The following is a 21,199-nucleotide window of genomic DNA, read 5'->3' as shown; positions in this document are numbered from 1 at the left end:
TAACCTTAATCCAGAGACCCTCAGGTTTTTCTGCAGTTTCATACCGGAGCTCTGAGCAGTCATACTGCTCTCTTACATACAATGCAACTCCCCCACCTTTTCTGCCCTGCTTGTCCTTCCTGAACAGTTTATATCCATCCATGACAGTACTCCAGTCATGTGAGTTATCCCACCAAGTCTCTGTTATTCCAATCACATCATAATTCCTTGACTGTGCCAGGACCTCCAGTTCTCCCTGCTTGTTTCCCAGGCTTCCCAGAATGTGTGTACAGGTACATGCTAGTTCTGCTTGAGCTAGCACCTAAAATAACAACGTGGTTGGGCCAGAGGCTGAGGCTAACCACTCAAGTACTTACTTCTGGGGGTCGGGTGGGACTGTGCATGGGCGGCTACCCTGCAGTGCATTAGCTCAAACAAAGCTAGTGCCTGTACATCTACCCGTGCTGGGAATTACATCTCCCAGCTGTAGTACAGACATACCCTCAAGTCTCTCTGTGCTTTAGTTCACCATCTATACAGTGGGGTAATAGTACTGCCTTTCTCCCATAATTTGTTTTTCTTGTCTATTTAGACTGCACAGTCTTTGGGGCGGGGACTGTATTTGCAGAGTGCTTAGCATAAGGGAACCCCAGTCATAGCTGGCTCCTCTGGATTTCCCTGTGTGTCCAGTTTTCCCCACTTCTCTTCTACCATAAGCTCTCTGGGGCATGGATATTTTTCATTTTGCATTTAGCTCAGCACTTAGAACATTTTGGGCTCTGAGTCAATAACAAATAAAATAATATTTCCTAATTGGTAGAGCTGGTCAAAACAAAAAGGCTTGAATATTTGTTCCTGAAATTTCAAAAATTCCACCATTGAACGCTTCCACCATCCCTATTAACAGGATCACTAAAGTTTCTGGAGGGTGTACAGGACTGCTAGAAAAAGGGGTTCACCTTTTGCTGAGCCCTCACAGAATGTCTTTGCATGAATTGGCAAACTAATCTCAATGGTCTGTGAACTCAATATCAGAACTGAAGATGGGGAAGATTCCCCTGCTTCTGAGGCAGCCTATCCTACCCTCTATATTCCCTGCTGGGACTGCTATTTTATCCCTGGCTCACGACGATACTTATGAAGAATATGTTTTTGTGGACTTTGCATTATAATAAATTGCATCAAATGGCAGATGCTTTCAAAAAAATGTCCTGAGGGAAGAGACAACTGGATTCCCTTCTTGGGCTTTATCCTCCCCTCCCCACCCCCGCTGTAAATTACTGAGTGGAAGCTCTGCACAGTCTGGAACACTGCTTAATTGTGCTCTGAATATAAATGAATACTTTCTGGTAGGGGTTTTTAAAACGGGATGAGGAGAAAATACTACCTGTGAGCCAGTCTTGGAAGGCAAATGTTTGGCAGGTCATTCCAGCGGTCTTTCCCTCATAGAGGTCAACTATTATTGTAAGACCCACGGAGACAGCAGTCAAGATATGATTACATTACATAGCAAGCAGTTATCTGACTATCTGGAAAAAATGATTGAAGAAAATCTAAAGAATTAATGAGGTATATTTCAATCTCATTGCATATGGCTGTTATAGATTGCAATCACTAGGCACAGACATGAGAAATGCATCACTTAATTTATCTACACTGTTATAAAAATGAAATGTCGTAGAGCTTAATAGTGGGTAAAAATAGTGGGTAAGGGGGTCAGGGTAAGTTTATTTGCTGTGCCTCCAGTACCATTTTTCTATACCGCTTTTAGGGAAACGGATTCAGTTTAAAGATAAAAATCCTTTTCAAGTTCAGAACACTACCATTCTCATTTTCTAATAATCTGCTAGCTTCACTGGAAATAAACATGTTCTCCTTTTGCAGGATCTTCCTGTTAGTAACAGTTGCACATAAATAAAGATTTCTAAACAAACATCTTATCTTTTTATGGAAGGAAGTCCATTAATAAGGAATTGACGTTCTTCCCTAAAAAAAAAATACATTTGTTAATTCTTTCCCATAAACTATAGAAATAAACTAACACCCTGAGATTTTTTATTCTATTTTCACAGCAAACTGGATAATCTGCACGTAGATAAGGTTAGCACTGTTTGCGTTTCTGTATAAACAATGCTCTTGTTGCTACCTTACCATGCAACATCAAATAACTAATCTTTTTTCTCAGGTTTCAACTGCTTCATGGAATTGTTGGTTCATTTCTGCTGGATTCCTTACAGTTATGTTGGATCATCTTCTACAGTACAGGTTGTGAACAGCTTGCCAAACAAGGCACTTCAGAAGCACATTACCCATGTTTGCGGTCTTGAACTGCACAATTGTTTTCATAGGGATGTCCTTTCCCCATCAAAAATAGGACAAAGAATCACTCAGATGAACTCAAACAATTGATCTGATAATCTACAGTACTTCAACTTTATTGACTTTGTAAACTACGAAAGACATTTCTAGTGTCCCACATTACCACTATTATATGGAAAATATATGATCCGTATTCAATCAAGCATCTGTTTTCCTTCTACCATTTTTTTTCTTTTAAAGAAAAAAATTATAACAAACTTGATGTATTGTATGTCCACTTTCAACAAACAGAAATATTAGTTCCCAGACAATCCAGAAAACAGTACTTTTAGTGATGTGAAAACAATACTGAAACTGGGAATGTTAGCATGCTGAAAAGGTTTCTGTGTTCCAAAATAAAAAAATGTAAATGACATATTAAATGAAGATAAGCTTGAAACAGTGTAGCCTTTATATTGTGATTATACTTGTGTAAACTTCTTATAAAATGCCATAACATTCATTCAGAAATATCCATGTTTCATGAACATAATGAATGTTTAATTTTAGGGGCATCAAATTATTTATTAACATGGAAGCCAAAAGAAATTAAAAAAAATACACAATGCACCAAATACTGCAACACAAGGTATGTTGCTGCTGTAAAATGCATGGGAAGGGATGTTAGTAAAAAGCACCTATCCACGTTCTAGAGGAAATCTTAATATTATGTCATACCTATCACATTTTTACCAGAAAAGCTATAACAATGGGAAATTTGGTACGGTCAATCATAGGTATCAATCATGGAATGTCAGGGGTGTGTGTGTGTGTGTGTGTGTGTGTGTGTGTGGAAGGGGAAGAGAACCAAATGAAAGTGATATGTGTGTGTGCATGGGCTAGTCTACCCGCATTAACCTGAATCTACCTCACACAGGTAGAAACAGCACGTGAAGACAGTGCAGTGAGAGCTTTGCAGAAGGACAGGGAGCCAATTATGTACCCACAGTGAGTGCTGTGCTTGTACTACTCGCACTGAAGCCCAGGCTGCACTGGTTTCGCTGCTGTTGTTACTGGCGCTAGCTAGATTTAAGCTAGTTCAGGCAGGCTAGCCTGGGCACAGCTTCTGCTGCGTAAACAGGACCTTGGTATAGCAACCCTGTCTATACAGCCTTGTATCTGATAAGGCATTTAAAGTACAATACTGTTATTTTCTGATCACCTGATGGGTAAACTCCTGCAATAACTACTCACATCAGCTCATTCTTATCATTAAAATTAACCTAAGAAATAAAAACAGCAACAACATCAGCATAATAATTCACTGTTCAGTCCCATTGTTTTTATGTTGCAAAATTTCCTCTTCCAGGTATTTATTCTCTATTCAGGGGTCACTTGTGGCTTTGCCACAAGCGTCACAAATGGGGCAACAGGCACCTGTGCTGTCCTGGAAGCAAACCGGAAAACAGATTATTATTCAGACAGACAATCTGCCTCCCATTTTGTTGGGGACATAACCTAGAACAGCATACGTCTTCTAGCACACCAGTGCTGGCCTGTGCACTGAAGGCGGAACCAAGGCTCTGGATAACATCAGTTCTGGATAATTCTATTACGGAAAAGCAGCCCTTGGCCTTTTAGGATTTAGCTCAACAAAAATAGCTTAATTAGAAGGGTGCTGACAGAGTTAGAATGGAGCTTTAGGAAGGGGGGGCAGTTCTAGCAATTGAGGTGAGTGAGTACATTCAAAGCTCCAACAGCATTCAACAAGAGTCCTCACTGGAGTTATTGAAAAGTTTCACTGGCTGACCAGAGCATCCAATCAAGGGGATTCATTTCTAACTCCATTTACGGATTGGCTCTAGTCAGTGCATTTAGCAACTCTGCATTTCCTTACGTCATTCTTACCTGCATTGCTGTCTTTGCCACTCCACTTGTCTCCGTAGTTTGCAAAAGGGGTGTTGCCACTGGTGGAGGAGGTGCTCTGCGTTTTTTAATTTCTGGGTTGGCAGTCATTCCTGAAATGTTGCCAAGAGATAGAGATGGACCCAGCGTAATGGAACGTGAATTCACTGAAGGGGAATTTGGAGCTGTTGCAAAGCCCTGTAAGTAGATGTATAACTGGGTCACAATCACTTTTTAAAGACTATGAGGAAGAAGCAGAAAAAAACCCATTACACCCAATTACCCTTAAATTGAGACAATGCTCTGAGTGATTGTGTATAATCCCCTGCTAAACTTGCCACATTGCAAACTGTACAATATAAGGCCATTTTTCAAAGATCAACTGACATATAGTAAGCCCATTCAGAAGGGGGTGAAAGTTGCAACAGACTAAACTTATATTAATATTTAGAAAGAAACAGTCAACCCCGATACAATTTATAGAACCGTAGTTGGGAACTTTATCAAAGCAGGAGGCTCCCACTTAATTAAAAAGACTTTCTTTTTATACTTGGAAAATGAATTCTGTATCTTTGTGGTCAGGCAAATATATTTTAAGCCACATTTAAAATATAAATAAGGAATCTTTAGGATTCCTGAGAACATATTTTATTCTAAATCAGAATTAAATATTTAACTGCCCATATATCATGCTGCAAATTATATCTTGGGCCAAATTTTGCTGTCAGTGTAAATCCAGAAGGCCTGATTCTCTACTCATCTATGCATCTTTTACACTAGTATAACTCCCTTTGACTTGAATGGAGTTATTTCTGATTTACATAGGTGTAGGCAAGAACCAAATCAGATCCAGAGTAGCGCCGCTGACTAGATTTACACAGGTTTAGATCAGAGCAGCACTGGGGCCCGTTTCTAAATGCATAGCGTGAAAATGTTTAGATGTAAGATGGCTTTTCTTAGGGATGGATCCAAAGCTCAGTGAAGTCAATGGAAAAATTCCTACTGGGTTGTGGATCAGGACTCTATTTCTATATTTGGAAATGGGGGCTGTACACACACACAAATGCACACAACTGGTCATTAAAACAAAAATTCTTGAAAATGTTCATGAGTTTTGATGCATGAAATTTCATTTCATCCACTTTCTAACCAGCTGTAATGCTGCTTGGAAAACATATTTTCCAAAACTTGACAATCATTTTTTTCTGTTTTCATCTACAGAAGTTTTGATGGTAAATAGTGAGGAAAAATGCACAAAATTAAAAGAAAATGTTTTTGACCATCTCTTTTCCACCATGAACTGCATGCAGCATGTTAACATGTCAATCCCTTATGGTGTCACCGAGAGTATTGAAATATCACCTAAAATTCCAGAACGAGGATCATAGTCAGCAACTCCACTCCTCAGCACTATGGAAATTTCTACCATAAGTATAAATCATTTGTGCAGGAGACAGAGCTTTTTTGGGGGCTGGTCTGAGGTCATGGAACAAACACCAATAGAGACTAAGGACCATCACAAATCTCACCACCCTCTACTCCAAGTTCAAGGCACACTTCTTCAACCTTCCCCTCTCAAACTCAAACACATACATAACATCACGGACATACTATGTTTTCTGAAAAAGCAAACTACCAAAGCACAGCACTGAACACACAATTTCCTCCCTGGGGAAAAGATAAGAGAGAAAATGAATACCACATGATATATATTAGTCACATTCTTTAACACAGTACTGGAAGGCTGCTTCGATATTACATTGATGAGGGTGGTAAAGAACCTACATAGAATAAAACAGAATCCATTTCCTACTAGACATATGTCGACAACACAATGGTTATCACAAGCTGACAATCTAAGCAACAAGGTCAAGGATGCAGAGATAACGAACTATCTTCTCACATAAATGATGGCACCCTCCAGCTCACGACTCATACACATTAGCAACCTGGGGAAGCTTGCAATGTTGCTGCCCATGCTGTATCTATTCTGTGGATAGAGAACTACTCTTTTTTGGGGGGGCGGAGGGGGTCATCATTCTGGCACCTTTCACCAGCACTACACTTACACTATTTTTAATTGCTTGGCTTGACAGCACATCTTCTTCCACAACAGTTGGGATAGCTCAGAGAAGAGAGCACAAAAAAGGAAGAATAAATACACACAGCAGGTTCTGAGCAGAAATCACATCAAACAAAATACTGGCATGTGGTGGTAGCTGATTCGGAAAAGGTTTTATCTCAGTTTCTTGGTTCCCTAATTAGGCCATCCATACTTTCAGCCAAGAGTCTATGTGTAAACATCACAGGTCAGATTCATCACTGGTGAAAATAAGTGAAACTTGGTTGCCATAGCACTATCGGTCTGTGTGGAGAGCAGAATTCCTCTTCAAGATATGGAAACTGCAACAGCCCAGTGCTAGTCTGTGAAGTTTTAAGGAGACCTCCACTGAAATGAAGAGCTGGATCAGATAGGAAAAAAACAATACAAGAGGAAACATGGCACACATGTTTTTGACTGCTCAATAAAGTTCTGTGTGTTTCAGACACCATAATACGCTATGAAAGAGAACTCAGATGCTATTTGTACAGGATTAATTTGGGTCTGATTCTGCATCTACTATTCACATGGACCTAGCATGGACTTAAATAGGAATTCTGGGTGGACTGGCTGCAGGCCACTTTATTACTATGTAGATTGTTTGCTATACAGTCGACCTCCAGGCTGGACAAATATAGCTGGCACAGGAAGTCCCTGGTACTAGTATACTATATAAGTCTTCTCTCATGGACTATAACCTGCGTTTACAGGGGGGTTAGATCATCATCTATCTTTTTCATGCTGATTTCTCTGAATTTTTTAATAGGGTTTCTCAACCTTTGTACCTATTCAACAAACACGCAGCCTATAGCATGGGCTTTTAATAAATATGCAGCAAAGCCATCTTCTAGGTTATGTCTACACTAGCAATTGAACAACAAAACTTTTGTCTTTCAGAGTTGTTAACCCCCCCTCGAAAGACAGAAGTTTTGCCACGACAAGTGCCAGTGTGAACAGCGAGTTGTCCGCAGGAGCACTCTCCTGCTGACAACGCAAATGCTGCTCATTGGGGGTGGAAGTTTTTTGTCGGCAGGAGAGCCAACAAACAGTGGCTACACTGCACAACTTTTAGTGCCACAGCTGTAGTGACACTGTAGTGAGGACATAGCCTTACAGGTGAATATACTCTATTGTTGGCTGTATCTGCTAGGCAACAGCGGATAGACCGATCTCATCCATAACCTGCAGCGTCTCTGTGTCCTTGGATACTGTGTCTGTTGTGTCTGGCTCTATATAATTGAGTATGTTTACTCCTAAGTATATGCTACCCTACAGACAGTAGAATATAAAGAAGTTTCCTTTTTTGCACTCTTAGAGGAAGACTGAAGAAAACCAGTTTTAGCCCTACTTTATGTTTTCTAAGTTTTTGCTGAATGTGTCAAAAGGTTGGAGAATCTTGCTAATAGGTTCACAGAAGTTAGAGACTAAAATGACAATTCAGATCTTCAGCTCTATCTCCTCTGCAAGTACAGAATATTATCAGCAACAGAGGACTTATCCAATATTAAACTGGCACTGCATTTGATCCAAGGTCATACTCTTGGTAAACAACCACCAGAATCTTTTTGTTGAACAGAGCACTCTGGAAAGAAAATACATGAAAAAATATTTTTTAGGCTGGATTTTGTTTTAAACTAGTTAATATTTCTGAAGAGAAGTCAGGGGGGAAAAACCACAACATTAACATGTACCAACACAGAATTAAGCTAAAAGAAAACAGTAAGAAAAAAATAAGTAAGGAACTAGCCCAATTCATTTCTGTGTGTTTCTGAGAGCCAAGTCTAAGAATAAGTCCAATTGATGCTTGAGTGTGATTTTCAAAAGCATTCACTGCTGGCCTAACTCTGCTCAGATTGAAGTCAAACTTTCATTGTCTTCATGGGGAGCAGAGTATGGCAAATACTGGGGACTTTTGAAAATCCCACCCTTTGTCAAAAGAACTTTACACAAATCTGGATAGAAAGATAATCTAGGGGTTGATCTTGTAGACCTCTACTCACTCAAGTACTCCTCACACAGGCAAGTCATATTCTTTAGCTTCTGTAGAACATATACCCTTGTATGCGGAGGACTAACCACATGAGAAGGGCTGTGCCAAGACCAGACTCTTACTCTGGATCTGATCTATTTCCCATTAATCAGGCGTCTTTCCATTGATTTCAATGGGAATAGGATCAGGCTCTGTGTTGACTTCCTTTAGAAACAATAGATTGGGGGCTTGATTTTCAGACAGTGTAGGTATGCAGTTATTGAGAACGTGTACGCGTGCGCGCACACACACACACACACACACATAAAATTAACTATGTGCAAATACAATTACTTTATTTGCACACACTTTTTGCCCAAATTACCTCACACTTACTATTATGTTATGCTATTGTCACTACATTGACTTCACATGAATTATTCTTGATTTTCACCAGTGTAAAGCAGAATCAATCTTCATAATTGCAACTGTCTGCCGAGGTTGTCAGAAAAAATCAAGCCCTTTATCCTTGATTTTTATTCCATTGAATAATACATTTTTGATTGTGAACATGCTGTGAAAAGACTATCAAATTTAGTCCCTTCAACCTTTGTATTTCTCTTCATTATAAAAGCCAGTAGAGCATCAGATATCAATGAAGACATTTTAAAACATCTTCCAACTTTTATAGTCACAGACTGTGCAAGTGTGGGGCTGTTATAGAGCTTTTGCTCATTGTTCAAAACAACAGAATATATTAAAGGAAAAGAAATCTTACATTTGTATTAGCCCAAATTTTATTTTTGTTCTGAATACAGCCAGGGAACACTTACTGTTGGCACAAGCAGACACAAATGCCCTGAAAGAGTTGTGCCAGCTTATGTCAGCAGTGAATTTAGGCCCCAATTCAGCAAAGTCCTTAAGCATATGGTGAACTTTAAGGATGTACTTACATCCATTCCTATTCAGCAAAACACTTAAGCACATACTGAAAGTTAAACCACTGTCAGCTGCAATACTTACTATTCTTTTAAGTGAGCGCTGCCATAGGAACTTGTGATAAACACACACACACTCTTCTGTGGACATTTAATTTAGTTTATTAACAACCAGAGAAGGTGTAGGCCAGTGTCTGTCACAAATCTTTCCCTTAGTTTTTCCATCACTCTCTGATGTACCTCACAGGTTTCTACAGTTCTAAGCAGATGATTTTTTGGCTCACCAACCAAACTCTAATTGTGGTCCATCACCTCCTTTTTTTTTTTTTGGAAGAAATGTCTGACCTTTGAAGGGTGGGGTTTGGGTTTAGGCTTAGGCTCCATCCCTCTCCTCAGCATATTTTATGGGCTGGCTAGCTCAGGCAGCTCCCTTCTCAGCCTGCTGGCTTCTGTGAATCCCATTCTTTGGCAGCTGACTCTTCCCATGCATTGTACAGGGAGCCTAGGCACTTAACTCGGGACAGTTTATTGCACTAGGCAGCAGGGCACCTAAATGTAATGTGTTGCAATCCTGAGTTTAAGTCCCCTTTGTGAATCTAGCCCTAGGTGCCTAACTTCAGTTGAGATCAGTGGGAGTTAGGTGCCTAGAAGCTTCTGAATATCTCACTAGGGGCCTAAACACTTTTATAAATCTAGCCCTAAGTCACTTTTGAAAATAGGAATTAGGTTCTTAAGTCATTTAGGTGCTTTAAAAAATATTAAGAGTAAAACTATATGAGATACATATAGTTAGACTATAAAGCTGAAAGTCAATGAGGTTTTTTTTCCCCAAACGGCTTCCCTCACCACCACCCTTTATTAGAGTTTCCTTGGCTTTCTCATGACACAAAGTGGCATTTAAAGGTCAGCAAGAGACTGAATGCTGCTTGCCTGCAACAAGCAATTTGGCTTCCTGTTCTCTGTCCACACTGGTCAATAATTTTTTTTCCAAAATGTCAAGTTTTTTTTCTTGTGGGGGTGTTACAGCCAAGCTTTTCTTCTGCAGCTCTGTGCCAAACCCCAGATTCCAGCTACCTATTTTGTTACACAATTTCCTCCTGAATAGCTTTTATATCAAAAACCTATCAATTGGGTTGTTTTAAGAGTTGGAATTACTAGATATAACAGTAACAGCCTTTTTAAAAAACAAACAAAAAACAAACAAAAACAAAACCCAATCAGAGACAAAGGGGAAAAAAAAAAAACCCTCTGTATGAGGGATGCATTTTTGTGTGATCGTACTGAGAATTAACGTGAACTGAAAGACCTGGAAGGGACAGACAAATCCATCAGCCTGGTGACAACGGGAGTATTTATCATAGTGGGAAATGTAAACCCTATTAACACAAACTCACATTGATTGGCTGAATGTCATTACAGCTGATTACTAGTAACCATTTAGAATGCCAGACAGGTTAAGTCAGAGACTGTGGTAAAATTTAAAGTTGGATGATGCTCTCCTAGAAATGATAATATTACTCCATACATTAGCATTAAATGTAACAACAAAGAAACTGAATCAATTCAAACACACCCTTCATAACCAAGGCATAGTAGTGTGGTCTCCAGACCGCCTGGAGGGGGACACATACAAAAACGTACTCACTGAGATGACTGAATTTTTTTAAAGTGGGTCATCTTAAATACAGTTTGCTTTTTCTAATCATTGAAATTCCCTAATGACTTAACTGTGATGTGCACACCCTCCTCACAATCAGAGGCTTAAGAGGAACAATCGCATTCCTTTAACTTTTTTTCTTGATTTCCATGTTAGCTCACTCCCTCCAACTTTGGAAAGAAATAGTACACCCATCTAGTACAAAATTAACAGTACAAAGGCAACTATATAGTTTCCATAATAGTACCAGCTATAGGCTGTAACACTTTTCATTTTATACAAACACTATCTTATTGAATACACTTTGACATCCATGTTTTCAAGGTTTTGAATTAATCCTTTGGAGACTATAAGCCAAATTCCCAGCCTCCTGTGCTGTCATTTTGGTTCTTAGCTGGCAATACTATAGTTATGTTCTAAGAATTTATTTGGTGAATACCAGAACTTGTACAACTAGAATTAGAAATGCGAGAACTGGATGCCGAGAACACACAGAGATAAGGAGGGCAGGCTCTCTTGCTTAGCTCTGCTAATTCTCTTTCATATTGACCTAGTACATTCCTCCTCTTTTAGTTCTGGTTTGCAGAGGAGCAGAAATCAAGCATCCTAAATTTGGATGTTTTTCTGTGATGTGCAAAAGGAGTGCTATGGACCAGGCTGACATCACATTTAACTGGTGACCTGGTTGAACAGTATTTCCCAGTGTAACAGAATGGATAGACTCCTCTGCTGACCTATCCTATCAGCAGATATTAAGACCATCTATCAAACTGCTGACGTCCCACAGGCTCTATGTGGCAGGTGCCACTCATTAACTGGATATATGAAAGGTAGGAACACCCTTCTGTGAACACAGGAGGTCCTGGAAGCAAAACCTAGAGACAGTCAATCTCAGAGAGACAGCTTAGGTTGAGGTTTATAACCTATTTCCCCTTGTTTTCCTAACCCCGCACCCCTCTTCAGATGTTCTTGTTAAACCCTGGATTTGTGCAGGAAATGGCCCACCTCGATTATCATACGCATTGTAAGAAGAGTGGTCACTTTAGATAAGCTATTACCAGCAGGAGAGTGGGGTGGGGGGAGAGAAAACCTTTTGTAGTGATAAACACCCATTTTTTTCATGATTTGTGTGTATAAAAACAAACATCTTCTGTATTTTCCACAGAATGCATCTGATGAATCATAGAATCATAGAATATCAGGGTTGGAAGGGACCCCAGAAGGTCATCTAGTCCAACCCCCTGCTCAAAGCAGGACCAATTCCCAGTTAAATCATCCCAGCCAGGGCTTTGTCAAGCCTGACCTTAAAAACCTCTAAGGAAGGAGATTCTACCACCTCCCTAGGTAACGCATTCCAGTGTTTCACCACTCTCTTAGTGAAAAAGTTTTTCCTAATATCCAATCTAAACCTCCCCCACTGCAACTTGAGACCATTACTCCTCGTTCTGTCATCTGCTACCATTGAGAACAGTCTAGAGCCATCCTCTTTGGAACCCCCTTTCAGGTAGTTGAAAGCAGCTATCAAATCCCCCCTCATTCTTCTCTTCTGCAGGCTAAACAATCCCAGCTCCCTCAGCCTCTCCTCATAACTCATGTGTTCCAGTCCCCTAATCATTTTTGTTGCCCTTCGCTGGGCTCTCTCCAATTTATCCACATCCTTCTTGAAGTGGGGGGCCCAAAACTGGACACAGTACTCCAGATGAGGCCTCACCAATGTCGAATAGAGGGGAACGATCACGTCCCTCGATCTGCTCGCTATGCCCCTACTTATACATCCCAAAATGCCATTGGCCTTCTTGGCAACAAGGGCACACTGCTGACTCATATCCAGCTTCTCGTCCACTGTCACCCCTAGGTCCTTTTCCGCAGAACTGCTGCCTAGCCATTCGGTCCCTAGTCTGTAGCTGTGCATTGGGTTCTTCCGTCCTAAGTGCAGGACCCTGCACTTGTCCTTGTTGAACCTCATCAGATTTCTTTTGGCCCAATCCTCCAATTTGTCTAGGTCTTTCTGTATTCTATCCCTCCCCTCCAGCGTATCTACCACTCCTCCCAGTTTAGTATCATCCGCAAATTTGCTGAGAGTGCAATCCACACCATCGTCCAGATCATTTATGAAGATATTGAACAAAACTGGCCCCAGGACCGACCCTTGGGGTACTCCACTTGATACCGGCTGCCAACTAGATATGGAGCCATTGATCACTACCCGTTGAGCCCGACAATCTAGCCAGCTTTCTACCCACCTTGTAGTGCATTCATCCAGCCCATACTTCCTTAACTTGCTGACAAGGATACTGTGGGAGACCGTGTCAAAAGCTTTGCTAAAGTCAAGAAACAATACATCCACTGCTTTCCCTTCATCCACAGAACCAGTAATCTCATCATAAAAGGCGATTAGATTAGTCAGGCATGACCTTCCCTTGGTGAATCCATGCTGGCTGTTCCTGATCACTTTCCTCTCATGCAAGTGCTTCAGGATTGATTCTTTGAGGACCTGCTCCATGATTTTTCCAGGGACTGAAGTGAGGCTGACTGGCCTGTAGTTCCCAGGATCCTCCTCCTTCCCTTTTTTAAAGATTGGCACTACATTAGCCTTTTTCCAGTCATCCGGGACTTCCCCGGTTCGCCACGAGTTTTCAAAGATAATGGCCAATGGCTCTGCAATCACAGCCGCCAATTCCTTCAGCACTCTCGGATGCAACTCATCCGGCCCCATGGACTTGTGCACGTCCAGCTTTTCTAAATGAAGTGAGCTGTAGCTCACGAAAGCTTATGCTCAAATAAATTGGTTAGTCTCTAAGGTGCCACAAGTACTCCTTTCCTTTTTGCAACCTACTATTGTGTGTGGAGTCCCCAGGAAGGGAGTAAGTCTGGATTTAAAGTGTGATCTGTTAAGAGTGGGATCCTAACCCATTCACAGAAAAATACAAAATGATGTAAATTTTTACATTTAAAAAGTGTGTGTGTGTGAGTGAGCGAGAGAAGCATTCATAAGTCAATCCTTTTATTTGAAAATCTATCTGGTATTTTAATATATTTCTATATTCTACCCCTACTCTCTTTTGGATCCGGGACCGTACAGAAGAGACACCTCTCTTCCCCTTCCCCATACACTCTATGGGCAGTAGGATCCAGGTGCTGCCTCCCCTTCTCCTGCCATATTACCTTGAGTAAAAACTAGAGAGCAGCCAGCCAGACTCCAGCCCCACAGGAACAGAAGCAGACAAAGCAGGGACCACTGGACACTCCAGTCAAAACTGTAGAAAGTTCTCTGACTTTCTCTGTCCTCGGTGACTGGCTGTTTGCCCCAACCCTCCCCTGTGCCACAGTCTCTGTACCTCATATTCTTTCCACACCTGCCCCTCCACCCTCTCCTCCTTAGCCCCCTTCCCTTTTCTTGGCATTTAGCAGATCCCCTCCTAAGTAAACCCACCCATAAAAACAAAAAAACAAAAAACCCAAGGAACCAAAATCATAGCACGAGCATTCCGTTTGATGCCATGACACTGTTTGATCTGCTTGTGTGTTATAATCCTTACCCCACCCTATGTCTGTCTTGTTTATTTAGACTATAGTGCGTCATTGTTCACTTGTACTGCCCCACTGGTCCGTATCCATTTGCCTTATGCATAGACGGTAACATTTTTGGGGCAGTGACTGTCTTTTTGTTCTGTGTTTCTACAACACTTAGCACAATGAGGTCCTGGTCCATGACTGGAGCTCCTAGGCAATGACAATAATACAATAACAAACACCACAAATGAGTCTATAGATTATTCATGAGGTATCTAATGGTTGCTAAGTATCCAAGTATGTTAACGTTGCTTAATATTTAAGCTTCATTAGCGGGACAAACAAAAGTATTTCATGGAGAATACATGTTTTGACTTACAGATACAGCATTTGTGAATTCATGAAAACTAAAAAAAAATCAAATACAGTCACACCAACCCTAAGCCCCAATATCTAGTAATTATTCACAATATTTTCCTTCCAATATTCAACCAACACAGTCTATTATAAATTTGATCTTAAGTCTCAAAAGATTAATTAATTGTTGTGGCAGCTATAAATTATATCAGAATACAGATTTATCAATTTATGGAACTGTATATGACACTCAGATACATATTCTTAATTATATACATCCCCAGATAATTTATATATTTTACAGAATTTCCTATAGGCAAGACTCTGCGATTCTTCATGAGACAAAAACTAATTGAAATACAGATTGAAAATAGAAATATATAAATGCAAAACACCAGCTGCCTAGCCCTAAATTTCAAAACTGTAGATCTCTGGCTCCAAGCCCTTGGCATGTTACAATTCAATACATTTGCTCCAAGCAATCAGTCCTGTTTTAAAGTCTCACTTCTCAAACTGTTCCCACGTCAAACAAATCAGGGCATTTTATAAAACTTTTGTCTGTCACTACTACCTGACAGCATGCCAGTGCCAACAGTAAAGCGATCTCTTTCGCAAAAATCTCATCCCTATAGCAAGGAAATCTCTTCATTGGCAGAAGAGGAAAGCAAACAGAATATCAAGGAAAACTGGGAGCAAAATCTTCACTTTCAGCAATGCAATGGAATTGAAGCTAAGCTTGATTTACACTTCTCTGTGTTCATGTAATCTCCTGTTATTTAAGTGGCAACATATCCCTAACACATTCTATAGTTTAAGCAAAATATTCTATAGGAACAATTAGAAACCAGCTTTTCTTGACAGGAGGCACATAAAACACTTGGATTCTCTGGTCCCAATTTCAGGTCCTATGTGATAGCCAACAAGTGTAGACCCGACTGAATCTTGTGAAACAGAGCTGGGTAGCTTGATGAGATGGAAGGAAATAAATCTCCTTTAATTCAAAGGTCTTAGCATTAACAGAAAAGAAAAAAGAAGCCTTCTCAATTTAATGCAGTGAAAATATAATCGCTATTAATCCCTCTTATGCATAATCTGCTCACTTCCTGTCATTAAGTGTCACAAAGGGTGGAAAAAGGGTTTCTCTGAAATTGAAGGTGACTAGCCACAAAGACTAGGAACTAAAGTTGATGATGGTTCTTTACAGAGCAATGATTCCCAAAACAAGCGGGTAGGTTCTCCAAGAACAAACAGCAATGTGCTGTTAACTCTTTCAATGTCAAGCCAATTAAATTTGGAGCTAGTACTCCCCACACAACACTCTGTATACATCATCTCAAGTTTCTCAATTCCCAATAAAAATAGTTTATTAACAGTTCAAAATCTGTGAGAAGTACGATTTTTAAAAGACAAACATAACTACACACAGGAACCTGCTATAGAATGTCTCTAGATGGGAATGTACATGTATATATGTGTTATAAAAGCAATTGTGAATTTCGTGTGTGAATATATGAAAACACCATGTTTTCTAAAATTCCATACAGCTCCAAACAATATAATATGCCACATTAAAATTGATGCAATGTCCTAAATCATAGAAATATCAATGGGTATGATGCTACCACTTGCAGAACTGCAATGACTCCCACTAAGGCTAGGCAATTGTACTATCAGCCTGTACAAATACTGACATGCATTTTTGGATTATGAAAATCTCTAACTGTAAATATTCTCAAATTTATTTGGAATATTCTTAACTCAACATGGACAAGACAATCACAAATGTAGCATAGAAAACTATCCTGCACTGTATATTTTCTACTCCACTCAGTAGTTGAATGTAAATTTTATTGTCTGGTGTTCTGGAAGGCTGTAAATGAAGTCTGAGTGCAAATTCCAAAATCAGACTAATTAGTGGGTGACAGTTAGGAATACTGACAACAAACGGTTAGAATTAGGGTTGTTTGCATTTCATACAAGTGTGAAATGATTGATAGTATGCTGCAGAAGTGTGCAAAGATGTTTCAGTGTCTCATCTGCTGGAATGTAGTTTTTAATAGCTTGAGCTTTCAGGAAATACTAGAATCAATCTGTATATATTGAACACTACGGTGGTGATCTAGCTACACTTTCCATCTAGTCCGCGAAAAACTTACTTTTCAGAAATATCTTTTTTGCATAACTTTGTCAAAATGCTTCAGTCTATGGAAACAGAAAACTATTGGGAGGTTTTGTATTGTTTTGATGAATTTGAAACACATATGTTAGATCAATAAAGGAATTGGGGGGAAGGGAGGAAAGGGGTACAATCACCACTCTGATATATTAAGGAAAAAAATAAAGGAAAAAAATCCCAAACAACCCAGTGAACTACTTAAAGATTGATTTATACTCGTAATGCCATATTTCTGCTCTATTTTCAATTATTTGTAGCCACTCATAGAACATCATGTACGTGCACTACAGTGTATAGTAGTGGGCCTGTGCCAAAGTGATAAAAGTTCCCTGCACTGTAAAAGAAAAAAAAAAACTAAAAACAGAGCAGATCATATATAAAGAAGGGACTTGGTTCTTGAAGCTTAAATTCTTCACATAAGTGCGGGCGAGTGGAACAAGCAATTTTACAAGTTTGGAATGGAAGAGTTTGAGGGAACCTGATGTATATTAAAAGGAAGGTTATTTCAATAATATGGGGTTTAATGGCAAAAAACTCAGAATGGGGAGTGGTCAAAGGAGATAATTAAGGTGGTACAGATAGAAGTCGGGGCAATACAAGAAGGAGAAATGGATGCTGGATGAAGAAAGGGAAGAAATAAAAACAGGAGTGATGGAGAATTAGGAGGATTAAGTGTTCACTTGATATGGAAGAAGAGTGAGAGCTGCTACAGAGATTCAAGAAGAGGAGGGGTTCTGCTGGGTGAAGAGTGATGAGAATGGGGTGAGACACATTGGATAAGGCTACAGTCTGAAATGAGAAATAAAAGCACAGACTAGTATCTTGGAAAGGAAGAGATGGAGTTTAGAAATTGTGAGGAGACAGAAATGGCCATATTTGGTTATGGCCTGGATGAGAGGGGAAAGGCCAAGATGTCTCCAAGGTTGCTAGTCTGAGTGGCAGGAAGGATGGCACTTTCAATGGTGACAGAGATGTTAAAAGTAAGGTGGTGACAAGTCATCTGACATATTATAAATGAGTGAGGCAAAGATTCTTGATCGAATGGAAGCTAAAAAGATTGGGGATGGGTTGGTAGTTGTGATTAATTGATGTAAAAATGATACTGGAGTTTGCAGTAATTAACGAGTTCATCCAGAGACACAGAAGAGTTCAGAGGAAGAAGAGGAGAAGGCCAGTGATGGACTTGTAAGTGATACCAATTAAGAGAGGTCTAGGAGATACTGGCAGAGCCCAGTTGGGAGGGGGAGCCAATCATGGAGAGGTTGAAGGAGCAGTTAGAGAGCCAAAAGGAAAACTAAGAGAAGCTCCAAAGTCCAAGAAAAAGCTGATGTGGCAGAAAAGACAGTGAAATATTAACAGAGTTGAAGGCTGTAGAAAGGTCAAGAGAATGAAGATAGAGAAGAGGCCATTTAGACTTGGCCAAGAAAAGGTCATTTTCTCTAGCCTAGCTAACTCACTCAAATAAAAAAATCAGTTTGATAGGTCCATAGAAGATGTGCATTTCCATTTTTGCTAGACATGTGGTTTTGCAATTAGAAGTGCTTTTAAAAAACAAATTGGCCAGAACTCCCAGCAAGTGTACATAATTCTAGTTTACAGGAACATAGGAATTGCCATAGGGGATCAGATCTGAGGTGTCCTCAGTCAAGTTATGCCAGTTTACACCACTCTATCTCAATGCTGTTTACTTTAAAATAAACCTACAATAATACCCACAAAGCATAAGATCAATATGAACGATTCCCAAGAAATAATAGTATTAAAAATGTTAGCGTTAGCTATTTTTTATTTTAAAGAACAATACATTCATGGGTTTTGGAGGCAGATGGAAGGGACTTCCACTCCAACCTAATTAAAAAGGTAAACTATTCAATTTGACTATATGATTTTCCTTTACAAATGCCTGGGGGAGATTTTCAAAGGCACAAAGGACAGACAGGAAACCAGCTCCCATCAATCTTCTTTGATAGGTGGGATCCTAACTGTCCTTTGTGCTTCTGAAAGTTTCCTGCATATTCTCCTACCAAAAAAACTACAGACCAATGGAGAAGACCACTGGAGAACATCTTAACTGGAATCCAGGGCCAGACCTTCAGCTGGTATAAATCAGTATAGCTCTTCTGGGTGCTACTCCAATTTACAAAAGCTGAGGAAATGGCTTCCAGTTTCTAGTCTCATTCCCATACAAAAATTCTGTTAATTTAGAGTAAAGGTTGTGCAACAGCATTTTGCTTTTAAGTGGTAACCGTGGGAGGTAAATAAAACCATGAGATTGTCAGGGCAAAAATTTTAAAAAGGGACCATTTTAAAATATTGCCTTTGCAATTAACTAATATTTTGCTAAAATACTATGAAAAATTCACGTGTCCTCTGAACAGGTATAATGTGAAACTTGGAGACTAACTTCAGTTGCTGAACTGTGCAACAGGGATTTTTATTCTGCTTGAAGTGCAGATCTCAAACACAAACTTTAATTATGGAGTTGCTAATGACACCTCTATAAGAGGAGGATTCTAATGTGGAGATTCAGATGAAAATAGCCTGAAACTTTACAGCTTCAATTAGCACTTTTAAACTTTTAAAAAATAATTAATAAATATTGTATGTTGACTTTTAACCACCTAAAACACTTAACCCAGCCGAAAGAACTGTATCTGCACCTTTCCATGATGAGCAAGCTACAGAAGGCTGTGGATAATGGCACTCAGCAGATCATTCTGTTCAGGAGAAAGGTCAGCCTGCTGTGGAAGAAAAACGTCACCACATAGGGGCCAGATCCTCAGCTGGTGAAGTTAATGGAGCAGTGGCCATTTATAGCTACTGAGGATTGACTCCAATCCTAAAACAGGCAAGAGATATGGAAGAGCTGGGTGATAGGAGATCTCCTAGGAAGAGCGGGTGCAAAGGCACAATACCCCAGTCTGTATGACGCTGCAATTTCTGTACAACAATTATTTCATATCCCAAAGGGCTTCAAAACTATGTATGTACGACATCAGTGAGATGCAGCCATTCAGCCCACAGCATGGAGGACAACATTTTGACCAGCCAAACCACAACACATGCAGTCTATCAGAAAGTTCAATAGGACCTTTAACATTATACGAAAAGACAGGATGTCAGTTTTTAAGATCTTATTTCAAAGATACCTACATAACAAATCACAAGGTTCACTTCATTTACCTCAAAAGGATGAAGGGCTAGACTGGACACCCTCAGGATTTGAATTTAGGATTCCAGGAAGTATAAAGATTTTATCCCTGATGCTTCAACCACCAAGCCATCTTAACACTATTAGCTAGCAGCTGTGGAGTAGTCTTTCCAGGGAAGTAGAGGCACTCATATTGATTAACATAAGAACATAAAACCAGCCATGTTACGTCAGACCAAAGGTCCATCTAGCCCAGTATCCTGTCTTCCGACAGTGGCCAATGCCAGGTGCTTCCGAGGAATGAACAGAACAGGTAATCATCAAGTGATCCATCTCCTGTTGCCCATTCCCAGCTTCTGGAAAACAGAGGTGAGGGACACCATCGCTGCCCATCCTGGCTAATAGCCATTGATGGACCTATCCTCCAAGAATTTATCTAGCTCTTTTTTGAACCCTGTTATAGTCTTGGCTTTCACAACATCCTGTAGCAAAGAGTTCCACAGGTGGACTGTGTGTTGTATGAAAAAATACTTCCTTTTGTTTTAAACCTGCTGCCTATTCATTTCATTTGGTGACCCCTAGTTCTTGTTTTATGAGAAGGAGTAAATAACACTTCCTTATTTACTTTCTCCACATCAATCATGATTTTATAGACCTATATCATAGACCCCCTTAGTCATCTCTTTTCCAAGATGAACAGTCCCAGTCTTATTAATCTCCCCTCATATAGAAGCTCTTCCATATCCCTAATTATTTTTGTTGCCCTTTTCTGTACCTTTTCCAATTCCAATATATCTTTTTTATATTGAAACTTTTAAACCAGATTACAGGCTCTCTGGCACAGGGATTTTCTCTGCATTATTTACTTGTGTCATGGCTGGTACAATGGGGCCCTGAACCTTGACTGAGCTCTTTAGGTGCTTCCACAATAGAAATACATAATAAGAACATACACAGTTCTAGCAATGTTCTGTAAGGAATAATACTTCACTGTTAGATGGACACAATACATGATCTAATAGTATTTTAAAATGGGAGATGGAAAAACCTATGATTCCTGGGGTCAGCAGCCATGGCAGATACTTCTCCTTTGAATGGAATTTTAAATTTGGATAGCAAATGTGTGTATTTAAATACTGAAGAGACTATGATAAT

At 39.8% G+C, this 21,199-nt stretch overlaps 1 protein-coding gene across 6 annotated transcripts in view; it reads right to left on the bottom strand.

The window, feature by feature from the left end:
* Window positions 1–21,199, bottom strand: part of COBL (cordon-bleu WH2 repeat protein) — a 233,717-nt gene that overhangs the window by 90,147 nt on the left and 122,371 nt on the right. For all 6 annotated transcript variants that reach the window (XM_073332702.1, XM_073332705.1, XM_073332704.1 and 3 more), the window contains one exon: window positions 4,186–4,380. In XM_073332702.1, the coding sequence (XP_073188803.1) occupies window positions 4,186–4,380 (195 nt within the window). The remainder of the gene's footprint in view (window positions 1–4,185; window positions 4,381–21,199) is intronic.

Source organism: Lepidochelys kempii, chromosome 2 (genome assembly GCF_965140265.1).
Source record: "Lepidochelys kempii isolate rLepKem1 chromosome 2, rLepKem1.hap2, whole genome shotgun sequence".
Classification (NCBI taxonomy): Eukaryota; Metazoa; Chordata; order Testudines; family Cheloniidae; genus Lepidochelys; species Lepidochelys kempii.
This window is presented reverse-complemented; position numbering and strand designations above follow the sequence as displayed.